Source organism: Tachyglossus aculeatus, chromosome 6 (assembly GCF_015852505.1).
Source record: "Tachyglossus aculeatus isolate mTacAcu1 chromosome 6, mTacAcu1.pri, whole genome shotgun sequence".
Classification (NCBI taxonomy): domain Eukaryota; kingdom Metazoa; phylum Chordata; class Mammalia; order Monotremata; family Tachyglossidae; genus Tachyglossus; species Tachyglossus aculeatus.
In genome coordinates this window covers 21,256,142-21,276,815 of record NC_052071.1, presented here as the reverse complement: position 1 = coordinate 21,276,815, position 20,674 = coordinate 21,256,142, and the positions used below count along the sequence as shown (strand labels likewise).

Here is a 20,674-nt window from a genome sequence, read left to right as displayed (position 1 = left end):
AACCTCCCCAGCGCTTAGAATAGTGCTTTAAACCTAGTAAGCGCTTAATAAATGCCATTATAATTATTATTATTAAGGGAGGGGTGCGCAGGCGCGGAGAGCTCCCCGCTCCGCCCCCTTCAGCCGGGGTGGAAGGGAGGGGTGCGCAGGCGCAGAGAGCTCCCCGCTCCGCCCCCTTCAGCCGGGGTGGAAGGGAGGGGTGCGCAGGCGCAGAAAGCTCCCCGCTCCGCCCCCTTCAGCCGGGGTGGAAGGGAGGGGTGCGCAGGCGCAGAGAGCTCCCCGCTCCGCCCCCTTCAGCCGGGGTGGAAGGGAGGGGTGCGCAGGCGCAGAAAGCTCCCCGCTCCGCCCCCCTGAAGCTCTGCCTCCCGAAGCTCCGCCCCCGTGGGCCGGGGTGGCAGGGAGGGTGCGCAGGCGCAGGGAGCTCCGCCCCTTCGGCCGGGGTGGGAGGGAGGGGTGCGCACGCGCAGAGAGCTCCGACCCCTTCGGCCGGGCCGGCAGGGAGGGTGCGCAGGCGCAGAGAGCTCCCCGCGCCGGTGCGCAGGCGCAGAGGGCTCCGCGGTACGTCCGCGTGCGCGACAAGCCGTAAAGCGGCGTGGCTTTGCGGCCGGCGCTGAGGGGCCTCGTCGTGTGACGGGAGCTCTCCGCTCCCCCTCCGCCGCCACCGAGCCTCCCGACCGGCCGGCCCCCCGACCAACGGGGACCATGTTTAAGAAGTAAGGAGCGGCCCTCACATGCCCCCCCGGGGACCCCCGACCCCCATCTCGGCCCGGGACCGCCGCCGCCGCCGCCGCCGCCACGTGCGTCTGAGGGCGGCCGCCATGGCTGTGAGCCCCCCCCGGGCCTTCAGACCGCACTGAGGGGACGGCAGCCCGCGCTTTGGAGGCCCAGGTCGTGGGTTCAAATCCCGGCCCCGACCACTAGTGACGGCATTTACTGAGCGCTTACTATGCGCAAGGCACCGTTCTCAGCGCCGGGGAGGCTACGCGGTGATCAGGTCGGCCCACGGGGGGCTCACAGACAATCGTCAGCTGGGTCACTTCGGGTGACTTTATTTTGGCTTAATAAATGCCATTTTATTATTATTATTAATCCTCATTTTACAGATGAGGCCACCGAGGCCCAGAGAAGTGAGCTGACTTGCCCAAATAATAATAATAATGGAACTTATTAAGCGCTTACTCTGTGTAAATCCCTGTTCTAAGCGCCGGGGAGGGTACGGGGTGATCAGGTCGACCCATGGGGGGCTCACAGACAATCGTCAGCCGGGTGACTTTATTTTGGCTAAATAAATGCCATTATTATTAATAATAATAATAATAATAATAATCCTCATTTTACAGATGAGGCCACTGAGGCCCAGAGAAGTGAAGTGACTTGCCCAAATAATAATAATGGCATTTACTAAGCACTTACTATGTGCAAAGCACCGTTCTAAGCACCGGGGAGGGTACAAGGTGATCAGGTCGTCCCACGGGGGGCTCACAGCCAATTATCAGCTGGGACACTTTGGGTCACTTTATTTTGGCTTAATAAATGCCATATTATTATTATTATTAGTCCCCATTTACAGATGAGGTCACTGCGGCCCAGAGAAGTGAACTGACTTGCCCAAATAATAATAATAATAATGATGGAACTTATTAAGCGCTTACTATGTGCAAAGCATTGTACTAAGCGCTGGATCGTCCCACGAGGGGCTCGCAGCCAATTGTCAGCTGGGTCACTTTGGGTGACTTTATTTTGGCTTAATAAACGCCGTCATTATTGTTATTATTAATCCTCATTTTACAGATGAGGTCACTGAGGCCCAGAGAAGTGAGCCGACTTGCCCAAATAATAATAGTAATGGAACTTATTAAGCGCTTACTCGGTGCAAAGCGCCGTTCTAAGCGCCGGGGAGGGTACACGGTGATCAGGTCGCCCCACGGGGGGCTCACAGCCAATTGTCAGCTGGGTCACTTTGGGTGACTTTATCTTGGCTTAATAAGTGCCATCATTGTTATTGTTATTAGTCCCCATTTTACAGATGAGGTCACTGAGGTCCAGAAAGGTGACGTGACTTGCCCAAATAATAATAATAATAACGATGGAACTTATTAAGCGCTTACTTAGAGAAGCAGCGTGGCCCACTGGAAAGAGCCCGGGCTTTGGAGTCAGAGTTCACGGGTTTAAATCCCGGCTCCGCCAGTTGTCAGCTGTGTGACTTTGGGCAAGTCACTTCTCTGGGCCTCAGTTACCTCCTCTGTAAAATGGGGATTAAGACTGTGAGCCCCCCATGGGACAACCTGATCACCTTGTAAACTCCCCAGCGCTTAGAACAGTGCTTGGCACATAGTAAGCGCTTAATAAATGCCATCATTATTATTATTATTATTATTACTATGTGCAAAGCACCGTTCTAAGCGCCGGGGAGGGTACACGGTGATCAGGTCGCCCCACGGGGGGCTCACAGCCAATTGGCAGATGGGTCACTTTGGGTGACTTTATTTTGGCTTAATAAATGCTGTCATTATTATTATTATTAGTCCTTATCTTACAGATGAGGCCACTGAGGCCCAGGGAAGTGAAGTGACTTGCCCAAATAATAATAATAATGATGGCACTTATTAAGCGCTTACTATATGCAAATCCCTGTTCTAAGCGCCGGGGAGGGTCCGAGGTGATCAGGTCGCCCCACGGGGGGCTCACAGCCAATTGGCAGCTGGGTGACTTTGGGTGACTTTATTTTGGCCTAATAAATGCCATTATTATTATTGTTATTATTATTATTAATAATCAGATTTTACAGATGAGGCCACTGAGGCCCAGAGAAGTGAACTGACTTGCCCAAATAATAATAATAATAATAGTAATAATAATGGCACTTATTAAGCGCTTACTAAGTGCAAAGCACCGTTCTAAGCACCGGGGAGGGTACAGTAATAATAACAATAATAATGATGGCATTTATTAAGCGCTTACTATGTGCAAAGCACCGTTCTAAGCGCCGGGGAGGGTACAATAATAATAACAATAATAATGATGGCATTTATTAAGCGCTTACTATGTGCAGAGCACCGTTCTAAGCGCCGGGGAGGGTACAATAATAATAACAATAATAATGATGGCATTTATTAAGTGCTTACTATGTGCAAAGCACCGTACTAAGCGCTGGATCGTCCCACGGGGGGCTCGCAGCCAACTGTCAGCTGGGTCACTTTGGGTGACTTTATTTTGGCTTAATAAATGCCGTCATTATTATTACTAGTCCCTATTTACAGATGAGGTCACTGAGGCCCAGGGAAGTGAACTGACTTGCCCAAATAATAATAATAATGATAATAATAATAATGGCATTTATTAAACACTTACTATGTGCAAAGCACCGTTCTAAGCACCGGGGAGGATACGAGGTGATCAGGTCGTCCCACGGGGGGCTCACAGTCAATTGTCAGCAGGGTCACTTTGGGTGACTTTATCTGGGCTTAATAAATGCCGTCATTATTATTGTTATTAATCCTCATTTTACAGATGAGGTCACTGAGGCCCAGAGAGGTGAACTGACTTGCCCAAATAATAATAATTATGGCAGTTATTAAGCGCTTACTCTGTGCAAATCCCTGTTCTAAGCGCCGGGGAGGGTACGGGGTGATCAGGTCGTCCCACGGGGGGCTCACAGCCAATTGTCAGCTGGGTGACTTTATTTTGGCTTAATAAATGCCATCATTATTATTATTGTTATTAGTAATAATAATCCTCATTTTACAGATGAGGCCACTGAAGCCCAGAGAAGTGAACTGACTTGCCCAAATAATAATAATAATGATAATGATGGCATTTATTAAGCGCTTACTATGTGCAAAGCACCGTTCTAAGCGCCGGGGAGGGTACAAGGTGATCAGGTCGTCCCACGGAGGGCTCACAGCCAATTGTCAGCTGGGTCACTTTGGGTGACTTTATTTTGGCTTAATAAATGTCATCATTATTATTATCATTAGTCCCCATTTTACAGATGAGGTCACTGAGGCCCAGAGAGGTGAAGTGATTTGCCCAGATAATAATAATAATAATGATGGCACTTATTAAGCGCTTACTATGTGCAAAGCGCCGTTCTAAGCGCCGGGGAGGGTACGGGGTGATCAGGTCGTCCCACGGGGGGCTCACAGCCAATTGTCAGCTGGGTGACTTTGGGTGACTTTATCTTGGCTTAGTAAATGCCATCATCATTATTATTATTATTAATAATAATCCTCACTTTACAGATGAGGCCACTGAGGCTCAGAGAGGTGAACTGACTTGCCCAAATAATAATAATAATAATGATGGCATTTATTAAGCGCTTACTCTGTGCAAAGCACCGTTCCAAGCGCCGGGGAGGGTACGAGGTGATCAGGTCGTCCCACGGGGGGCTCACAGCCAATTGTCGGCTTTGTCACTTTGGGTGACTTTATTTTGGCTTAATAAATGCCATCATTATTATTATTATTATTAGTCCCCATTTACAGATGAGGTCACTGAGGCCCAGAGAAGTGAACTGACTTGCCCAAATAATAATAATAATAATGATGGCATTTATTAAGCGCTTACTATGTGCAAAGCACCGTTCTAAGCGCCGGGGAGGGTACAAGGTGATCAAGTCGTTCCAGGAGGGGCTCACAGCCAATTGTCAGCTGGGTGACTGTCTTTTCGCTTAATAAATGCCATCATTATTGTTATTGCTAATATTAATCTCCATTTTACAGATGAGGCCACTGAGGCCCGGAGAAGTGAAGTGACTTGCCCAAGTAATAATAACGATGGCATTTATTAAGCGCTTACTATGTGCAAAGCCCTGTTCTAAGCGCCGGGGAGGGTACAAGGTGATCAGGTCGTCCCACGGGGGGGCTCACAGCCGATTGTCAGCTGTGTGACTTTGGGTGACTTTATTTTGGCTTAATAAATGTCATTATTATCATTATTAATCCTCATTTTACAAATGAGGTCACTGAGACCCAGATTAGTGAAGTGACTTGCATACTAATAATAGTAACGATGGCATTTATTAAGCGCTTACTATGTGCAAAGCACTGTTCTAAGCGCCGGGGAGGGTACAAGGTAATCAGGTTGTCCCACATGGGGCTCCCAGTCTTCATCCCCATTTTACAGATGAGGGAACTGAGGACCAGAGAAATGAAGTTATTTGCCCAAAGTCGCCTAGCGGATAAGTTGCGGAGCCGGGATTAGAACCCACGACTTTGGACTCCCCAGCCCGGGCTCTTTCCGCTGTGCCACGCTGCTTCTCCAATTGTAGTAATAATAATGCTAATGATGGCATTTGTTAAGCGCTTACTACGTGCCAAGCACTCTTCTAAGCGCTGGGGTAGGTACAAGGTAATCAGGTTGTCCCACGTGGGGCTCACAGTCTTAATCCCCAATTACCAGGTGAGGAAATTTAGGCACAGAGAAGTTAAGTGGCTTGCCCAAGGGCACACAGGAGACTGATGGAGTCAGGATTAGAACCCGTGTCCCTAGTCCCTGCTGTTTCCACTAATAGTAATAATAATTATTATGGTATTAAGCGCTTAGGATGTGCCAAGCACTGTTCTAAGTGCTGGGGTAGATACAAGGTAATCAGGTTTACCCACATGGGGCTCATCCGCATTTTCCAGGTGAGGTAATTGAGGCGCAGAGAAGTCAAGTAGTTTACCCAAGGTCACACAGCAGACAAGAGGCGGAGAGGCCGAATTAGAACCCATGACCCCTGACTCCCAAGCCCGGGCGCTTTCCGCTAAACAGCGCTGGTTTGGAGGCTTGTCGTTTCTGCTACCCTGGGTTAAATTACTCCATTGCTGTTCGGCGCTTGCCAAGTGCCAACAGCAAACCAAATTCCCGGCCCATCCTGAAATATTAGAGCCGGGAATTATCCAGCATCCTTCTGTGCGGTTGCCATCCAAAACTGATATGGACGAGGAGCCTGGGGGAAATACTGGAAATTGGGTGAGAGCAGAGTGATCAGTAGTGCTGTCCTGAAAACTTCAAAAATCAAGAGTTCCTGGTAGTCATAGTGCCTGTAGTTTTAACGGATAAAGTTTGGTTATTTTCTTTAGTAATAATTATGGCATTTAAAGTGCTTACTTTGCGCCAGGCACTGCTCTAACTGCCGGGGTGGATACAAGGAAATGGGACTCGCAGTCTTCAAGCACCGTGAACTGGAGTTGATGTAGTTAAAAGTATTTTAAAACTAGTGAGCTCGAGTGTGTCTCTTTGAGACACTTCCTTTTTGAGGGGGTAAGGCAGGTTATTCTCATGGGAGCATAAGAATAAGAAAACCGGTGATTTAAACACATGCATAGAATTTCTAGGGGGACAAGGTTTAGTTTTCTGCACCGCAAACTGAAAAACTTGAGTGAGGTTTAGTCAGATGCGGATCTAGGCTGATCAGGATGCCGAATTGGTACGATCAGCCGAATAATGGAATGTATCGAGTATGTTCTCGATAAATACGATTGATCCTGTGTGCAGGGCAGTGTATTCAACGCCTGGAAGTCGGCAGGGTTGTGCATACTAGAAACAAATTAAGATTCTCGGTTATGCAGTCTCGTAAAAAGGTAAATGACTGTGATGTGGTATCTTGAACTGTTAATACAGTATATTCATGACTGAAGGGGTTACCTTTTTTCAAGGAATGTGATCTGGGTTTAAAGTACGTATTTCTGAAATGTTCATTTGAAAGATTTGATGAAAAGGAGAATGTATCCAACTGCATCCAGTTGAAAACTTCAGTTATTAAGGGCATTAAGAATCAACTGATAGACCAATTTCCCGGAATTGAACCATGGCTCAACCAAATCATGCCAAAGAAAGATCCCGTCAAAATAGTAAGATGGTAAGTTTTCTTTGATATTTTTTTTTTCCTTTCTGTTTTGAGGCTTGGACAATTATCTGGGGCCTTATATCGCACCCATTTATGGTGGCTCGATTTTTCAATGCTAATGGAAGACTAAGGTACCAGATTATAGGCAGAGTTTGTCAATTCCAAAATAGTCGATTCTCCTAAGGTGTGTTTTTGGAAAAACTTTACGCGAAAGAGAAATTTTGTTAAAATACTTAGGCCTTGACTGACTCTTCCAGTACCGCCTTGTGTTTTCTCGGGACAGACGTGAGTTGTTGAAAGAGTGCTCCCTAATTCTTCCAACAGCTTTCTAGCCAGTAAGTGTAGTGACAATACACATTATGGCAGGACTCACTGTAAATGCTCTGGGTAGTTTCTAGGTTATCCATCACTCTCCAAGTCTGCCGATCTTTTAACTAACAAACTTTCTAGCGGAAGAGACCCAGACAAGATTTGATGAATATTAATAACGTTTATTTCCAAACAGTATCTTCCAACCTTTCTTCTTGGTAGCATCCTACCATCCCTTTCCTGTCCCACTCCAGTAGACGTGCAGTACTCCTAATTCTTTCAAAATGTGTGTTTTGACTAGGATTTTATTAAGTTGGGGCACATCTCTCTCCCTCTAGACTGAGCTCACCGTGGGCAGGGAATCTGCCTAACAACTCTGTGGTATTGTACTCTCCCAAGCACTTAGTACGGTGCTCTGTAAACAGTAAGTGTTTAGTAAATAAGTGATCTCTGACAACTTGAGTCCATTTAGGTACAGTATGCTGCAGTCTAGGAAGACATGGCTTTGGAACAGGTGCATATTAACTGTAGTTCCGTGGTACGAGTTTTCCTTGAGAGGTTTTGCAAGAATGTGACCCTTAATGTTTTAGGAGCATTATATCGGTTATACTGGTACACCCTGGCTGGTGCTCTTAATTGGTTCCATGAGAAGAAGTGGAGTGCTTATGGTTGTATGGTACACTGACATCCAAGAGGCACTGCCTTATAGAATTGTAGGGTCTTTTTTTTTTTTTGCCTGTAACATGAAATATAGTTTCTCTGAGAAAATACTATAAAATACGTTATTCTGAAAACCTAGGCAATATAAAAGTATTAAATTGCTAAAAGCATAATAAATACAATTATCTAAGTAGCAGAGTCAGTATGTACCGTAATAGGGAAATACTTTGATTTTTGGGGTGTGTGCGTATATCAAAACAGTATTTATTGCCTCCTCTTCAACAGAAGTCGCACACCATGTACTACTTCATAAGAACTGCCTGTACAAGCACCTGCTATTACAGTTAAATTGAAATTGATTTATGATTACTATTCCAGTCAGAATGCTTAAAAAGGGAAGAGGTAGGGAAGTGCTTAGAGGTAAGATTTGCAGTATTATCTTTAGTAAAAGCCTGCTCCATCAAAATTTATTTGTGCTTTCATGGGAGTGCTGAAAGAGAACAGAACTGGGGATTGCTGTGCATTCAGTCGGTACACTCATGTCAGTGGGCATTTTGAATAGGATGTTGTTGGGGAATCAGTGGACCTTCTGGATAGGATACAGTTTTGGAAGAAATAGCTGTTAAATTGTATGTGGTGGGAGCATTTCTTTTTTTTTTTTTTAATGCCAGGCACTGAACTACTAGGTTATAAACCAAGTGATCAGATTGAACACAGTCCCTGTCCCACATGGGGCTCACGGTCTTAATCTCCATTTTACAGATGAGGTAACTGAAGCACCTAGAAGTTAAGTGACTTGCTGAAGGTCACAGAGCAGACAAGTGGCAGAGCAGGAGTTAGAACCCAGGTCCTATGAGTCCCAGGCCTTTGCTCTTCCCAGTAGTCCACACTACTTATCGTTGGTAAAGGTGGATGTGCTATAATGCAAGTTTCCTTAATGCAGGGTTCATCAATGAAAAATGTTGCCCCCCCCCCCATTAAAAGACACCTGTGTACTGTCAAATTCAGGAGTCTGCACGGTCATCACGGTTATTAGTGACTTGAAATAGCAATAGGCAGCAAGAAGAAGAGTCACAAATGTTACAGGCAAAAATAAAAGATAGACCCTGCGATTCTATAAGGCAGTCCTCTTAGATGTCAGTGTACCGTGCAACCATAAAACTTTAATATCACAAACAATAACTTTCACACCTTTGACATATTAAAAACTCATCAAAATATGAACAAGACGGAAGTCTTCGTCTTTGATACAAAGAGGAGACTAGTGACCGTCCTTCCCCTTAGCAGATTGCCTGGATACTGAATACTTTGAAATATTGTAAAGGTACAGCATCTAAAAGCCTTTTTTTAATGTGCCCCAAAATAGCTTTTCCATGTGGCAGTTATTGCTAAACATCATAATATGAGTGTCCGTGGCCATTTGAATGAACATATTTAATCACCTTATGTGCATAACTTAGTTTCCCGTTATTGCTAAATTCCCATGGAGGGGGCTTTGTTCAAAAACGATGCATTCGTTTTTCTAAATTCTCCTGTGCTGAAGAAATTATGCACTTGTTCCCACACATACCGAAAAATACAGCTTTCAAGTTTTAGGGATTTCTTGTTCTTCCTGCTGTAGGCAGTGTTCTTAGGGATACAGGCTCCGTTCCCGAATCAGTGTTCTCCTCTCTCCTCAACCTTTTGAGCTTTCATACTGCTTTGGTTTTTTAGCCTCATATTTGCCAAGCGTCTCTGTAATAATAATGATGGCATTTGTTTAGCGCTTACCATGTGCCAAGCACTGTTCGAGGCGCTGACCTCACTTTATGCTAAGTAGGGATGTCACCATATCTAAGCTATCCATCTTCAGATGCCAGTCGTTTGCGTTATTATCTTCCTGCCCCTTAGACCTACCACCAGAACCATTTAAACTCTCCAGTGTTTAGAACAGTGCTTTGCACGTAATAAGCACTTAACAGATGCCATTATTATTATTATTATTATTATTATTATTATTATTATCATTACTATGCCTACCCCATGAGCAAGGCTGGTGACTTGTTGAGAGTCCATATTTGGATATAGCTGCTAGTACTTCTGGCAAGTTATTTCCCCCCATCTGGAGTTTCCTAACACAGTGCTCGCCTTTCCTACCGTCTCAAAACAGTGAGATTTTGATCTTGTCTCCCTCATGAGTCAAAGTAGTAAGCAAAATATAAGATGGGCCCTAGGTACATTCTCACTCCTGTGTTGGAAGACCAGCCCAATGGCACGGGTTTAACAGATGACTTCCATGTTATCAGGATTTGACTGCTGCAGTTAATTTGGAATTTGCCGTATGGTCTTATTTTGAAATTTTAGAAATGGCGCATGTTCATATTGCAAAGAAATTAGGATTTTGAGAAGGATGTGTGAAATGTACTGTCATTTGGAAGGATCTCTATTCAGTTTTAGGCTTTGTTTTGAAAATAGGTGTCTCGAGGAAAAGATCTTAAGTGTCTGAGGATTTTTTTGTCAGGTAGAAATACACTGGAAATCGTTACCTCTATTTGAAGTTATCATCAAGTGTTTTGCATAAGTGCAACTCAAAATATAGTCACAGTAGACTTTAACGGTTAGGATTTTTTTTCCATTTTATTATGTGTGGCATACTGTTGGGCCAGTAAGTGTTGTAGAATCATTCGTTGGTCTTTGAGCACATGCTGTGAGCCTGCACACATGATGAAGTACATAGGAGAGTATAATACAACCGTGTTGGCAGACATTGTCCCTGCCCACAAGGGGCTTACAGTCTAGAGGAGGGGAGGCAGATATTGAAATAAATTACATATAGGGGACATGGCAGGGCGGAAAGATACGTACCCAAGTGCTGAGGGAGTGGTGGATATCAAATGTTTATGGGGTCCAGATCCAAGTGCATAGGTGATGCAGGAAAGAGAGCAAGAAGGGGAATCGAGGGCTTAGATGGGGGAGGTCTCTGGAGGAGACTTTTTAGGAGGGCTTTGAAGGCGAGAAGAATGGTGGTCTGTTGGATATGAAGGGGGAGAGAGTTCCAGGCCAGTGGGAGGACGTGGACGAGGGGTTGCGATACAGTGAATATTTTGGCATTAGAGGAAATGGCCTATGCAGGCTGGGTCATTGTAGATCAGTGAAGTAAGGTAGGAGGGCGACAGCTGATGGAGAGCCTTAAAGTTGAATGTAATATGTGAGATGGTGTAGCTTGATATTATGGAGCAAAGTTTTGTCTTTACTAGTTGCAGGTTATAGTCTCTGTGGAAGGGTAATGAAAAATGGAAGAGTAAAATAATGGGAAAAATGATTTAAAATTTTGTCTAATATATTCGAATTCAATATCATTATTATCGGAATTTGGTAGGCACTCAGGTACTAGGAGCTGGAATGGTCACACGATAATTGTCGGACACAGCCCCGATTCTCATTGGGCTCCCAGTTTAATTAGGCAGAAGAATAGGTATCGAGCCCCCATTTTACAGGTGAGAAAACTGAGACCCTGAGAAACTGTCCTGCTCAAGGTTACAAGGCAGACAGATGGTGGAGGTGCGGTTAGAACCCAAGGTCTCTGATTCCCAGGCCAGTGTACTATCCAGTAGCCCATGCTGTGTTCCCTTATTGTCTGTTATTTGCCTACTTAATAGACAAAACGCTCCTCAGAGAAATGTTATAACTTTTAACGGCTTAGCCTTCTGAGTCATTCAGTGGTATGAGTGCGTACGGTGTGCGGAGCTCTGTACTAAGCTCTTGGGAAAGTACCATACAGCAGAATTGGTAAATGCAGTCCCTGCCCACAAGGATCTTAGAGTGTACAGAGGGAGACCTACATTAAAGTAGATTATGGATAGGGGAAATAGGATATAAGAATATTTAAGTACGGTGGGGCTGAAATGAGTAGCAGAGAAGCAGCGTGGTTTAGTGGAAAGAGCACGGACTTGGGAGTCAGGTCGTAGGTTCTGACCCCGGCTCCGCCGCTTACCAGCTGTGTGACATTGGACAAGTCACTTCTCTGTGCCCGTTACCTCATCTGGAAAATGGGGATTAAGACTGAGCCCCATGTGGAACAACCTGATTACGTGGTATCTCCCCCAGTGCTTCGAACAGTGCTTGGCACATAGCATTCAACAAATATCATTATTATTAGGAGTATCAAAGTGCTCAAGTGGTACTCGATCAGATGTATAAGTGCTGCAGATGGAAGAGGGCGGATAGGGGAAATTAAGTGAAGTCCTCTTGGAAGTAATGTGATTTTTAGAAGGGTTTTGAAGGTGTGAAGAGTGGGGGACCGTCAGATGGAGAGGGACGGGGAGGTTTTTTTATTATGGTATTGGTGTTGAGCACTGTTCTAAGCACGGGGGTGGATAGAAGTTTTATTAGGTTGCACACAGGCCCTGTCCCACGTGGGGTCCCGGTCCAGTTTGGAGGTAAGGGGATTTAATCCCCATTTTACAGATGAGGTAGCTGAGGCATAGAGAAGTTAAGGGACTTGCCCGAGGTTACACAGCAGATAGAGGGTGGATGCTGGGATTGGAACCCAAGTCCTCTGACTTAGGCCTGTGTCCTTTACACTAGACCACTTGGCTTTTAAGTTCCAGGCCTGAGGGGAAAATGTGGGCAGGGGATAGGTGGTGGGGTAGATGAGAGCGAGGTGCAGAGAGTAGGTCGATGTCAGAGGAGTGAAATGTGTAGGTTGGGTTATAGCAGGAGGTGGGCCAGGTTAAGCTAGGAGGGAGAGAGCCGGTCGAGTGCTTTAAAGGCAATGGTGAGGAGTTTCTGGTGGATTCAGAGGTGGCGAGGCTACCACGGAGGTTTGTGAGGAGTGGGGAGGGCGGGCCGAATGGGTTTTCAGAAAAAATGATCCGGACAACAAGACAAAGTCTGAACTGGGAAGACGGGAAGTCAGTGAGGAGGCTGATGCACTGGTCGAGGCAGGATAGGATAAGTGTTTGGGTTAGCCCTGCAGCAGTTGGGAAAGGAGAAGGCAGATTATTTATTTATTTATTTATTTTATTTGTACATATCTATTCTATTTATTTTATCTTGTTAGTATGTTTGGTTTTATTCTCTGTCTCCCCCTTTTAGACTGTGAGCCAACTGTTGGGTAGGGACTGTCTCTAGATGTTGCCAATTTGTACTGCCCAAGCGCTTAGTACGGTGCTCTGCACATAGTAAGCGCTCAGTAAATACGATTGATGATAAATACGATTGATGATGATTCTGGTGATATTTTTGCGAAGGTAGAAGCTACAGGATTTTGTAATAGAGTCACATGGTGTGGGTTGAACGGTAGACACGAGTCAGTGATAACAATCGGTCAACCGATGGTGTTTGTTGAGTACTCTGCGCGGAGGACCGTATTAAGCAGTTGAGATTACAATACCACAGGGTTGGAAGATGGGTTCCGTGCCCAGAAGGAGCTTAAATCAATCAATCCATCAGTCGTATTTATTGAGCGCTTCCTGTGTGCAGAGCACTGGACTAAGCGCTTGGGAAGTACAAGCTGGCAACATATAGAGACAGTCCCTACCCAACAGTGGGCTCACAGTCTAGAAGGGGGAGACAGAGAACAAAACCAAACTTACTAACAAAATAAAATAAATAGAATAGATAGGTACAAGTAAAATAAATAGAGTAATAAATATGTACAAACGTATATACGTATATACAGGTGCTGTGGGGAAGGGAAGGCCGTAAGATGGGGGGATGGAGAGGGGGACGAGGGGGAGAGGAAGGAAGGGGCTCAGTCTGGGAAGGCCTCAAGTCTTACCTTAAAGTCTACAAGGTAATACCAGGGTTATGGGCTAGTGAGACTGGAAGACTTCTGACCGGCGAGACAGCTTGTATTGAATTAATTATTTGAAATAAACCATTTAACTGTATTTTATATTTCTTTCAGCCATGAACATATAGAAATCCTTACAGTAAATGGAGAGTTACTATTTTTCAGGCAAAGAGAAGGAACTTTTTATCCAACGCTAAGATTACTTCATAAATGTAAGTCTTGTGGTGATGATGGTGATGATGATGACGGTCCAATAAATACGATTGAATGAATTTAAGCGCTTACTACGTGCCCGGCACTGTTCTAAGCGCTGGGGGCGGGGGGGGGGATACGGGGTAATCAAGGTTGTCCCACGTGGGGCTCACAGTCGTAATCCCCATTTTACAGATGAGGGAACTGAGGCCCAGAGAAGTGAAGTGACTTGCCCAAAGTCTAACAGCTGACGAGTGGCGGAGCCGGGATTAGAACCCATGACCTTTGACTTCCAAGCCTGGGCTTTTCCCACCGAGCCACGCTGGAGAAAAAAGGGTGTGGGCGTCAAATAAGGAAAATATTTGCAAGCCCATTTGAGCACATAATAGAATTACATGGACCAAGATGATGTAATAACACTTACCACTTTGTTCTGATTTCTGACATCATTACCGTGTGTGCTTACCCCTCCATAGAGGGGAGAATTGAGCTCCATATTTTTGTTGCACTGTGAGCCCACTGTTGGGTAGGGACCGTCTCTATATGTTGCCAATTTGTACTTCCCAAGCGCTTAGTACAGTGCTCTGCACATAGTAAGCGCTCAATAAATACGATTGATGATGCTGATGATGACTTCTGAAGGGGTCCGGACAGGCAAGCAGTCATGGCAGACGCGTTGGCTTAACTTGCACGTTGCCCAGGCTGAAGAGCATCAGGCCTGCTCGCTCCGAAATATTGCCGACAGCGCTCACAAGCCAAAGGCTGGGGCCCAGTCTACCATTTCTAGTAAAGACTCCCATTACCGTTTACTGGTTTACAGCCCTATTCAGTCGTATTTATTGAGCGCTTACTGTGTGCAGAGCGCTGTACTAAGCACTTGGGAAGTCCAAGTTGGCAACGTCTAGAGACGGTCCCTACCCAACAGCGGGCTCACGGTCTGTGATAGCTTGTGCCTGTTGTACCCATTGTTGATTAACCAGCCCATCTTCCCCACTGTCCTGCCCACTCGTCTTTCTCCTCCCTTGCTTTTTTTTCCCTTCCCTATTTAATAATGGCATTTATTAAGCGCTTACTATGTGCAAAGCACTATTCCATCCTGTCTGTCGTATAGACTGACTTGGAGAAAGGCAGCATAGCCACCTCGGCCCGCTTCCGACTGCACCGGTCAGGGGAGTGGGAGCCGGGAGAGGGGGCCCGGAGGGGATGGGGCTGGCCCGCCCGAGGGTGGTGGGGGTCTTCTGGCACTTTGCGGGGTGGTCGGGGCTCTGATGTTGGGGGGCGTGGGGGCAGACGAGGCTGCCAGAACGCTCCAGGGGTTCAAGAGAATGTTCTTTTAGACTGTGAGCCCACTGTTGGGTAGGGACCGTCTCTATACGTTGCCAACTTGTCCTTCCCAAGCGCTTAGTACAGTGCTCTGCACACAGTAAGCGCTCAATAAATACGATTGATGATGAAGAGGAGAGCTCTGTCTCATTTAACAATAGAGAAGCAGCGTGGCTCAACGGAAAGAGCCCAGGCTTGGGGCCCAGAGGTCGTGGGTTCTAATCCCGGCTCTGCCCTTGTCAGCTGGGTGACTTTGGGCAAGTCACTTCACTTCTCTGGAGTTAGAGGTCAAGGGTTCGAATCCCGACTCCGCCACATGTCTGCTGTGTGATCTTGGGCAAGTCACTTAACTTCTCTGGGCCTCAGTTACCTCATCTGTAAAATGGTGATGAAGACTGTGAGCCCCCCGTGGGACAACCTGATCACCCTATATTCTCCCCAGTGCTCAGAACAGTGCTTTGCACATAGTAAGCGCTTAACAAATGCCAATTATTTTTATTATTATTCTCTGTATATATATGTATACGTATACATATATATATCTGTATATTTGTACATATTTATTACTCTATTTTACTTGTACATATCTATTCTGTTTATCTTATTTTGTTAGTATGTTTGGTTTTGTTCTCTGTCTCCCCCCTTTTAGACTGTGAGCCCACTGTTGGGTAGGGACTGTCTCTATATGTTGCCAACTTGTACTTCCCAAGCACTTAGTACAGTGCTCTGCACACAGTAAGCGCTCAATAAATACGATTGATTGCTTCTCTGTGCCTCAGTTACCTCATCTGTCAAGTGGGGATGAAGACTGTGAACCCCACGTGGGACAACCTGAGGACTTTGTATCTCCCCCAGCGCTTAGAACAGTGCTTGGCACATAGCGCTTAACAAATACCATCATTATTATTAATAACTGTAATCGATCGGAAGCTCGTACTGTGTGCCTGGGCACCGGGGACATTCCAGGTCATCAGATATTTTACTATTCTATTTATTTTATTTTGTTAATATATTTTGTTTCGTTGTCTGTCTCCCCCTTCTAGACTGTGAGCTCGTTGTTGGGTAGGGACCGTCTCTAGATGTTGCCAACTTGGACTTCCCAAGCGCTTAGTTCAGTGCTCTGCACACAGTAAGCGCTCAATAAATACGATTGAACGAATGAATGAATATCCAAACGTTTGCGCGATGAGGGTTTTTAAAATGTCATTTGCATTTCCTGCACTGTGGTAGTCACCGAGGCCGTTTAGTCATTTTGAATGAGAAGCATAATAATGGTAATTGTGGTATTTGTAAATGCTTATTATTGTGGCGGGGCTCAGTGGAAAGAGCCCGGGCTTTGGAGTCAGAAGTCATGGGTTCAAATCCCGGCTCCACCAGTTGTCAGCTGCGTGACTTTGGGCAAGTCACTTCACTTCTTTGGGCCTCAGTTACCTCATCTGTAAAAAAAAATGGGGATTAAGACTGTGAGCCTCATGTGGGACAACCTGATCACCTTGTTACCGCCCCAGCGATTAGAACAGTGCTTTGCACAAAGTAAGCGCTTAATAAATGCCATTATTATTATTATTATTATTATGTACTAAGCACAGGGGAACATATTCAGATCAGACCCATACCCTGTCTCACAAGGGGCTTACAGTCTAAGTGAGGGGGAGCATCATTATTAAATCCCTGATTTACAGCTAAAGGAAAGGAGGCACAGAGCAGCTAAGTGACTTGGCTGCGATCACACAGCAGGCAGGTGGAACGGCTGGAATTAGAACCCAGGTCCTCTGAGTCTCAGCTCCCTGCTCTCTTCCCTTGGGCACGCTGTTGCTCCAAGGGAAGGGAAACCAGTGGTGGTACCTTAAGGCTTTTAGAGAGGAGAAGGAAACTGAGGCGAGTGAGTCTGCCGATGCGAATGCGTTTCCCCTCACTACCAGCTGCCCAGATAGATAAAGTCTTCTCCGTCAGGGCCACTTTAGCTCAGGGATCTCATCTCCTGTCTGAAAGGTGGCGAGTTGGGTTTGGAGCACCAAATCCCCCAAAGATCACGGCATCTCCGGGACAATTTGCCTTTGTTGTTGTTAATTCAATTATTTTTTCCTAGACCCATTTATCCTACCACATCAACAAGTTGATAAAGGAGCCATCAAATTCGTACTTAGTGGAGCTAATATCATGTGTCCAGGCTTGACGTCACCGGGAGCCAAACTTTACCCTGCCGCGTCTGATACAGTCGTCGTATCCTTCCTAAGAATTTTATACACAGCCTCCTTGGAATATAGTCAGGATTCTTACCACTTCTGTTTTGGAACGCTCTGTGGGTCAACACATCCTCTTTTCTTTCTAGGCAGGTACTATTTTGATTTCTTCACTTGCACCCTAGTTCCTTCCTGATTATATTTTAAGATGTGGATAATGGAATCAGTAGCCTTTTTTATACTTTGGGAGTTTTCCCTTGAGATCTTCTAAGGGATTTGCTCTTTGTAAAGTGACCGATTTTATTTCACTGGGACGGAGGGGTGGGACGGAGGGTTGCAGTGAGCTTCAGCGCACGTAATTTAATTTTAAAATGAAGGTTTGGAAAATTGCTCAACTCGGGTTTCAAAAGGGTCTTCCGTTTTTCTTGTGAATATCGCTCTCGGTTCTTAGTTTCCAAGCTGAACTTTCCTTAGTTGGGTTTTTCAGGCCATAATGGCAGAGGGAAAACAACATGCACTGTGTGTGGGAGTCATGAAGATGTCCGCAGACGACATGTAAGTCTCATTTAATAATAATAATAATGGTATTTGCTAAGCGCTTACTATATGCCAAGCACTGTTCGAAGCACTGGGGGAGATACAGGGTTATCAGGTTGTCCCCCGTGGGGCTCCCGGTCTTAATCCCCATTTTCCGGCTGAGGTCACTGAGGCCCAGAGAAGCGAAGTGACTTGCCCAGAGTCGCACAGCTGACAAGCGGCGGAGCCGGGATTAGAACCAGCGACCTCTGACTCCAAAGCCAGGGCGCTTTCCCGCTATTCCACGCTTTCCCGCTCAGTTTTACGGATGCACCGTGCCTCACCCAAGAGGCCTCGGTATAGGTGCATGGGTGGAAGCAGTGTGGCCTAGCGGAAAGAGCGTGGGCCTGAAAATCTGAGGATCCGGGTGCTGTTCCCAGCCATTTGCCTGATCTGTGACCCTGGGCAAGAGTCTGCATTTCACAGGGCCTCAGTTTCCTCATCGGTCAAATAAAGATTCAGTTCCTCTTGTCCCGTCCTCTTAAACCGTGAACTCTAGGTGGGATGGACTTGGTCCAACCTTTTATCTTGCATCTACCCCGGTTCGGTGCCTGGCACGTAGTAAATGGCCAACAAATACGATTAATAATGGAAATAAAGTACGATTTATAGTAAAAGCTAGATTTAGGGAACGAAGCTACGCTTTAAAAATATTTTTAGAATTCATATGAAAATCGGTTTTAATATGTGAACCCTCGAAGGGAAAAAGGATCGTGACCTTTGATTCTGCTGTATCATTTTTTATGTATTTTCATATACTTCAGGAAGAGGTTCCACCAGGTTCATTCATGCATTCAGTCGTATTTATTGAGCGCTTACTGTGTGCAGAGCACTGCCCTTTATAAATTGTATTAGAGGCCTTATCTTTCAAGGCAGGTGACACTTGTCTGAATTATTGAGTTTTTTTCTTAGGCAGTCAAGAAAATGTTCTAATAAAAGTCGTCATCGGATTCCAGATCGTTTCCGTTACGTTTTTAAGATTTATGTTTTCGATTTAAATGAGAAAGCAGATTTTGAGTGGTTTTGTTCCTGGAGGTCTTTCAGTGTTTGTTCTTCCATTCACTTTGAAGTTAGAAAAAATATTCAGCATGGTATAGTTCCTGTTCAGTCACCTCGTGGTATTTTTTTAAATAGGAGTGGCGCAGACTGTGGAGGTTAAATATTAATCAAAACAAAGGTATAGAGTAAGGAGCACCAGAAGAGTCTACTTTACGGAGCTCACTGATGTTCACATTATTCCCATTAAATTTTAATTTGAGGTAAAACAGTGCGGTACTTTGATATTTCTCTTTGATTAAGGTGTTCAGAATTCAACGTTTATAAAATCAGCTGTCTCTTAACCTTTTTTTAAGTAAATGAACTACAATAGTAAGATTGAAGTTTAAAAAATATTTTGAATTGTGCCGCACGAGCCCGCGGTTGGTAAATCAGTGTTACTTCGGGTTATCGTGGCAGCAGCGTGGCCCAGTGGATAGAGCCCACGCCCGGGAGTCCTAATCCCAGCACTGCCCCTTGTCCGCTTTGTGACCTTGGGCAAGTCGCCTAACTTCTCTGTGCCTCAGTTACCTCATCTTTAAAATGGGGATTAGGACCGTGAGCACCGTGCGGGGCAGGGACCGTGTCCAACCCGATTAGCTTGTATCTACCCCGGTGCTTAGGACAGTGCTTGACATAGTAAGTATGTAACCAATACCGTCGTTATTACCACAATTAGTACTCTCGTGGCTATCCTCTCTCTGCCGCTTGTCCGCTGTGTGACCTTGGGCAAGTCGCTGAACTTCTCTCCGTCTTATTTACCTCATCTGTAAAGTGGGAATTGACTCCGAGCCCTATATGGGACACGGACAGTGCCCGTCCTAACTCTTGGTACCTACCCAGTATTTCACACAGTGTCCGGAACAGAGTAAGCGCTTGACAGATACCGTAAAAAAAAGTGTCAAAACATAATAAACGCGCATGCTTCTCACTTGGATTTTTTCCTTCTACAGTGAGAAGGTCAATAAAGGGATCGGCATTGAAAACATTCACTATTTAAACGACGGCCTTTGGCACATGAAGACCTATAAGTGAAACTCCAAAGGAACACGCACTTAGGTTAAATGTGGACTGCTTTATCGTTCTGTTTTTATGTGTATGGCTGAATGTAAAAACTCCATTCTGTTCTGTGGCTGTGCTGAATAAATTCAACGAAGGCAGCAATCCCTTGGAACCGCAACGATTTCTTAAATCCTTTTTCTTAAACTCAAAGTTAGAATTTGGTAAGTTTTTCCTTTCATAACAAGATTGGTTGCCTGGCAGTTGAACGTTCTTTCTCGGCATAATCAATCAATCGATCGTATTTATCGAGCGCTGACTGTGTGCAGGGCACTGTACTAAGCGCTTGAACTGTATGAGATGAAGGGCAGGGTGGGAAAATGCAAAGTCAGTTGCCGGATGAGCAACTTTCGGTAACGCTCTGACCCCCGCCTCTGCCCACGTGTCCGAAGGGTTCACACCTATGGTTCCGGGGTCAGGGCTCTGTGCTTTCAAAGGTCATTTACAAAAGAGCATTTGACTCTGTTTCCCCAGCGGGGTGGGCTGAATTTATGGGGAAGAGGGCCTGATGTGTTGCCCTAAGGGACCGGTCAGACGTCTGAGGTGAGGAAACGGTTGTCGCTCTCTCTGTCGGGAGGCCGCCGGGTGTGACCTAGGGTCACAGTGCCAATGTGCGAGACGATTTCATTCATTCAGTCGGATTTACTGAGCGCTTACTGCGTGCAGAGCACCGTACTAAGCGCTCGGGATGTACAAGTCGGCAACATACAGAGACGGTCCCCACCCAAC

General features: G+C 45.6%; 1 protein-coding gene across 1 annotated transcript; it reads left to right on the top strand.

Moving 5' to 3' along the window:
- Positions 1 to 578: 578 nt before the first annotated feature.
- MCTS1 (MCTS1 re-initiation and release factor) lies at positions 579 to 20,066 on the top strand. The gene is made up of 6 exons (XM_038748044.1): positions 579 to 713; positions 6,692 to 6,844; positions 13,692 to 13,789; positions 17,182 to 17,315; positions 17,763 to 17,830; positions 19,840 to 20,066. The coding sequence occupies exons 1-6, from the start codon at positions 703 to 705 to the stop codon at positions 19,919 to 19,921; spliced, it is 546 nt and encodes a 181-aa protein (XP_038603972.1). The 5' UTR covers positions 579 to 702; the 3' UTR covers positions 19,922 to 20,066.
- Positions 20,067 to 20,674: the final 608 nt, after the last annotated feature.

Bases quoted from the DNA above. Each gene is read 5' to 3' on its own strand.
- MCTS1 (XM_038748044.1), top strand. The intron at 6,845-13,691 runs GTAAGTTTTCTT...TATTTCTTTCAG, and splicing joins CCCGTCAAAATAGTAAGATG to CCATGAACATATAGAAATCC. The intron at 17,831-19,839 runs GTAAGTCTCATT...TTCCTTCTACAG, and splicing joins AAGATGTCCGCAGACGACAT to TGAGAAGGTCAATAAAGGGA.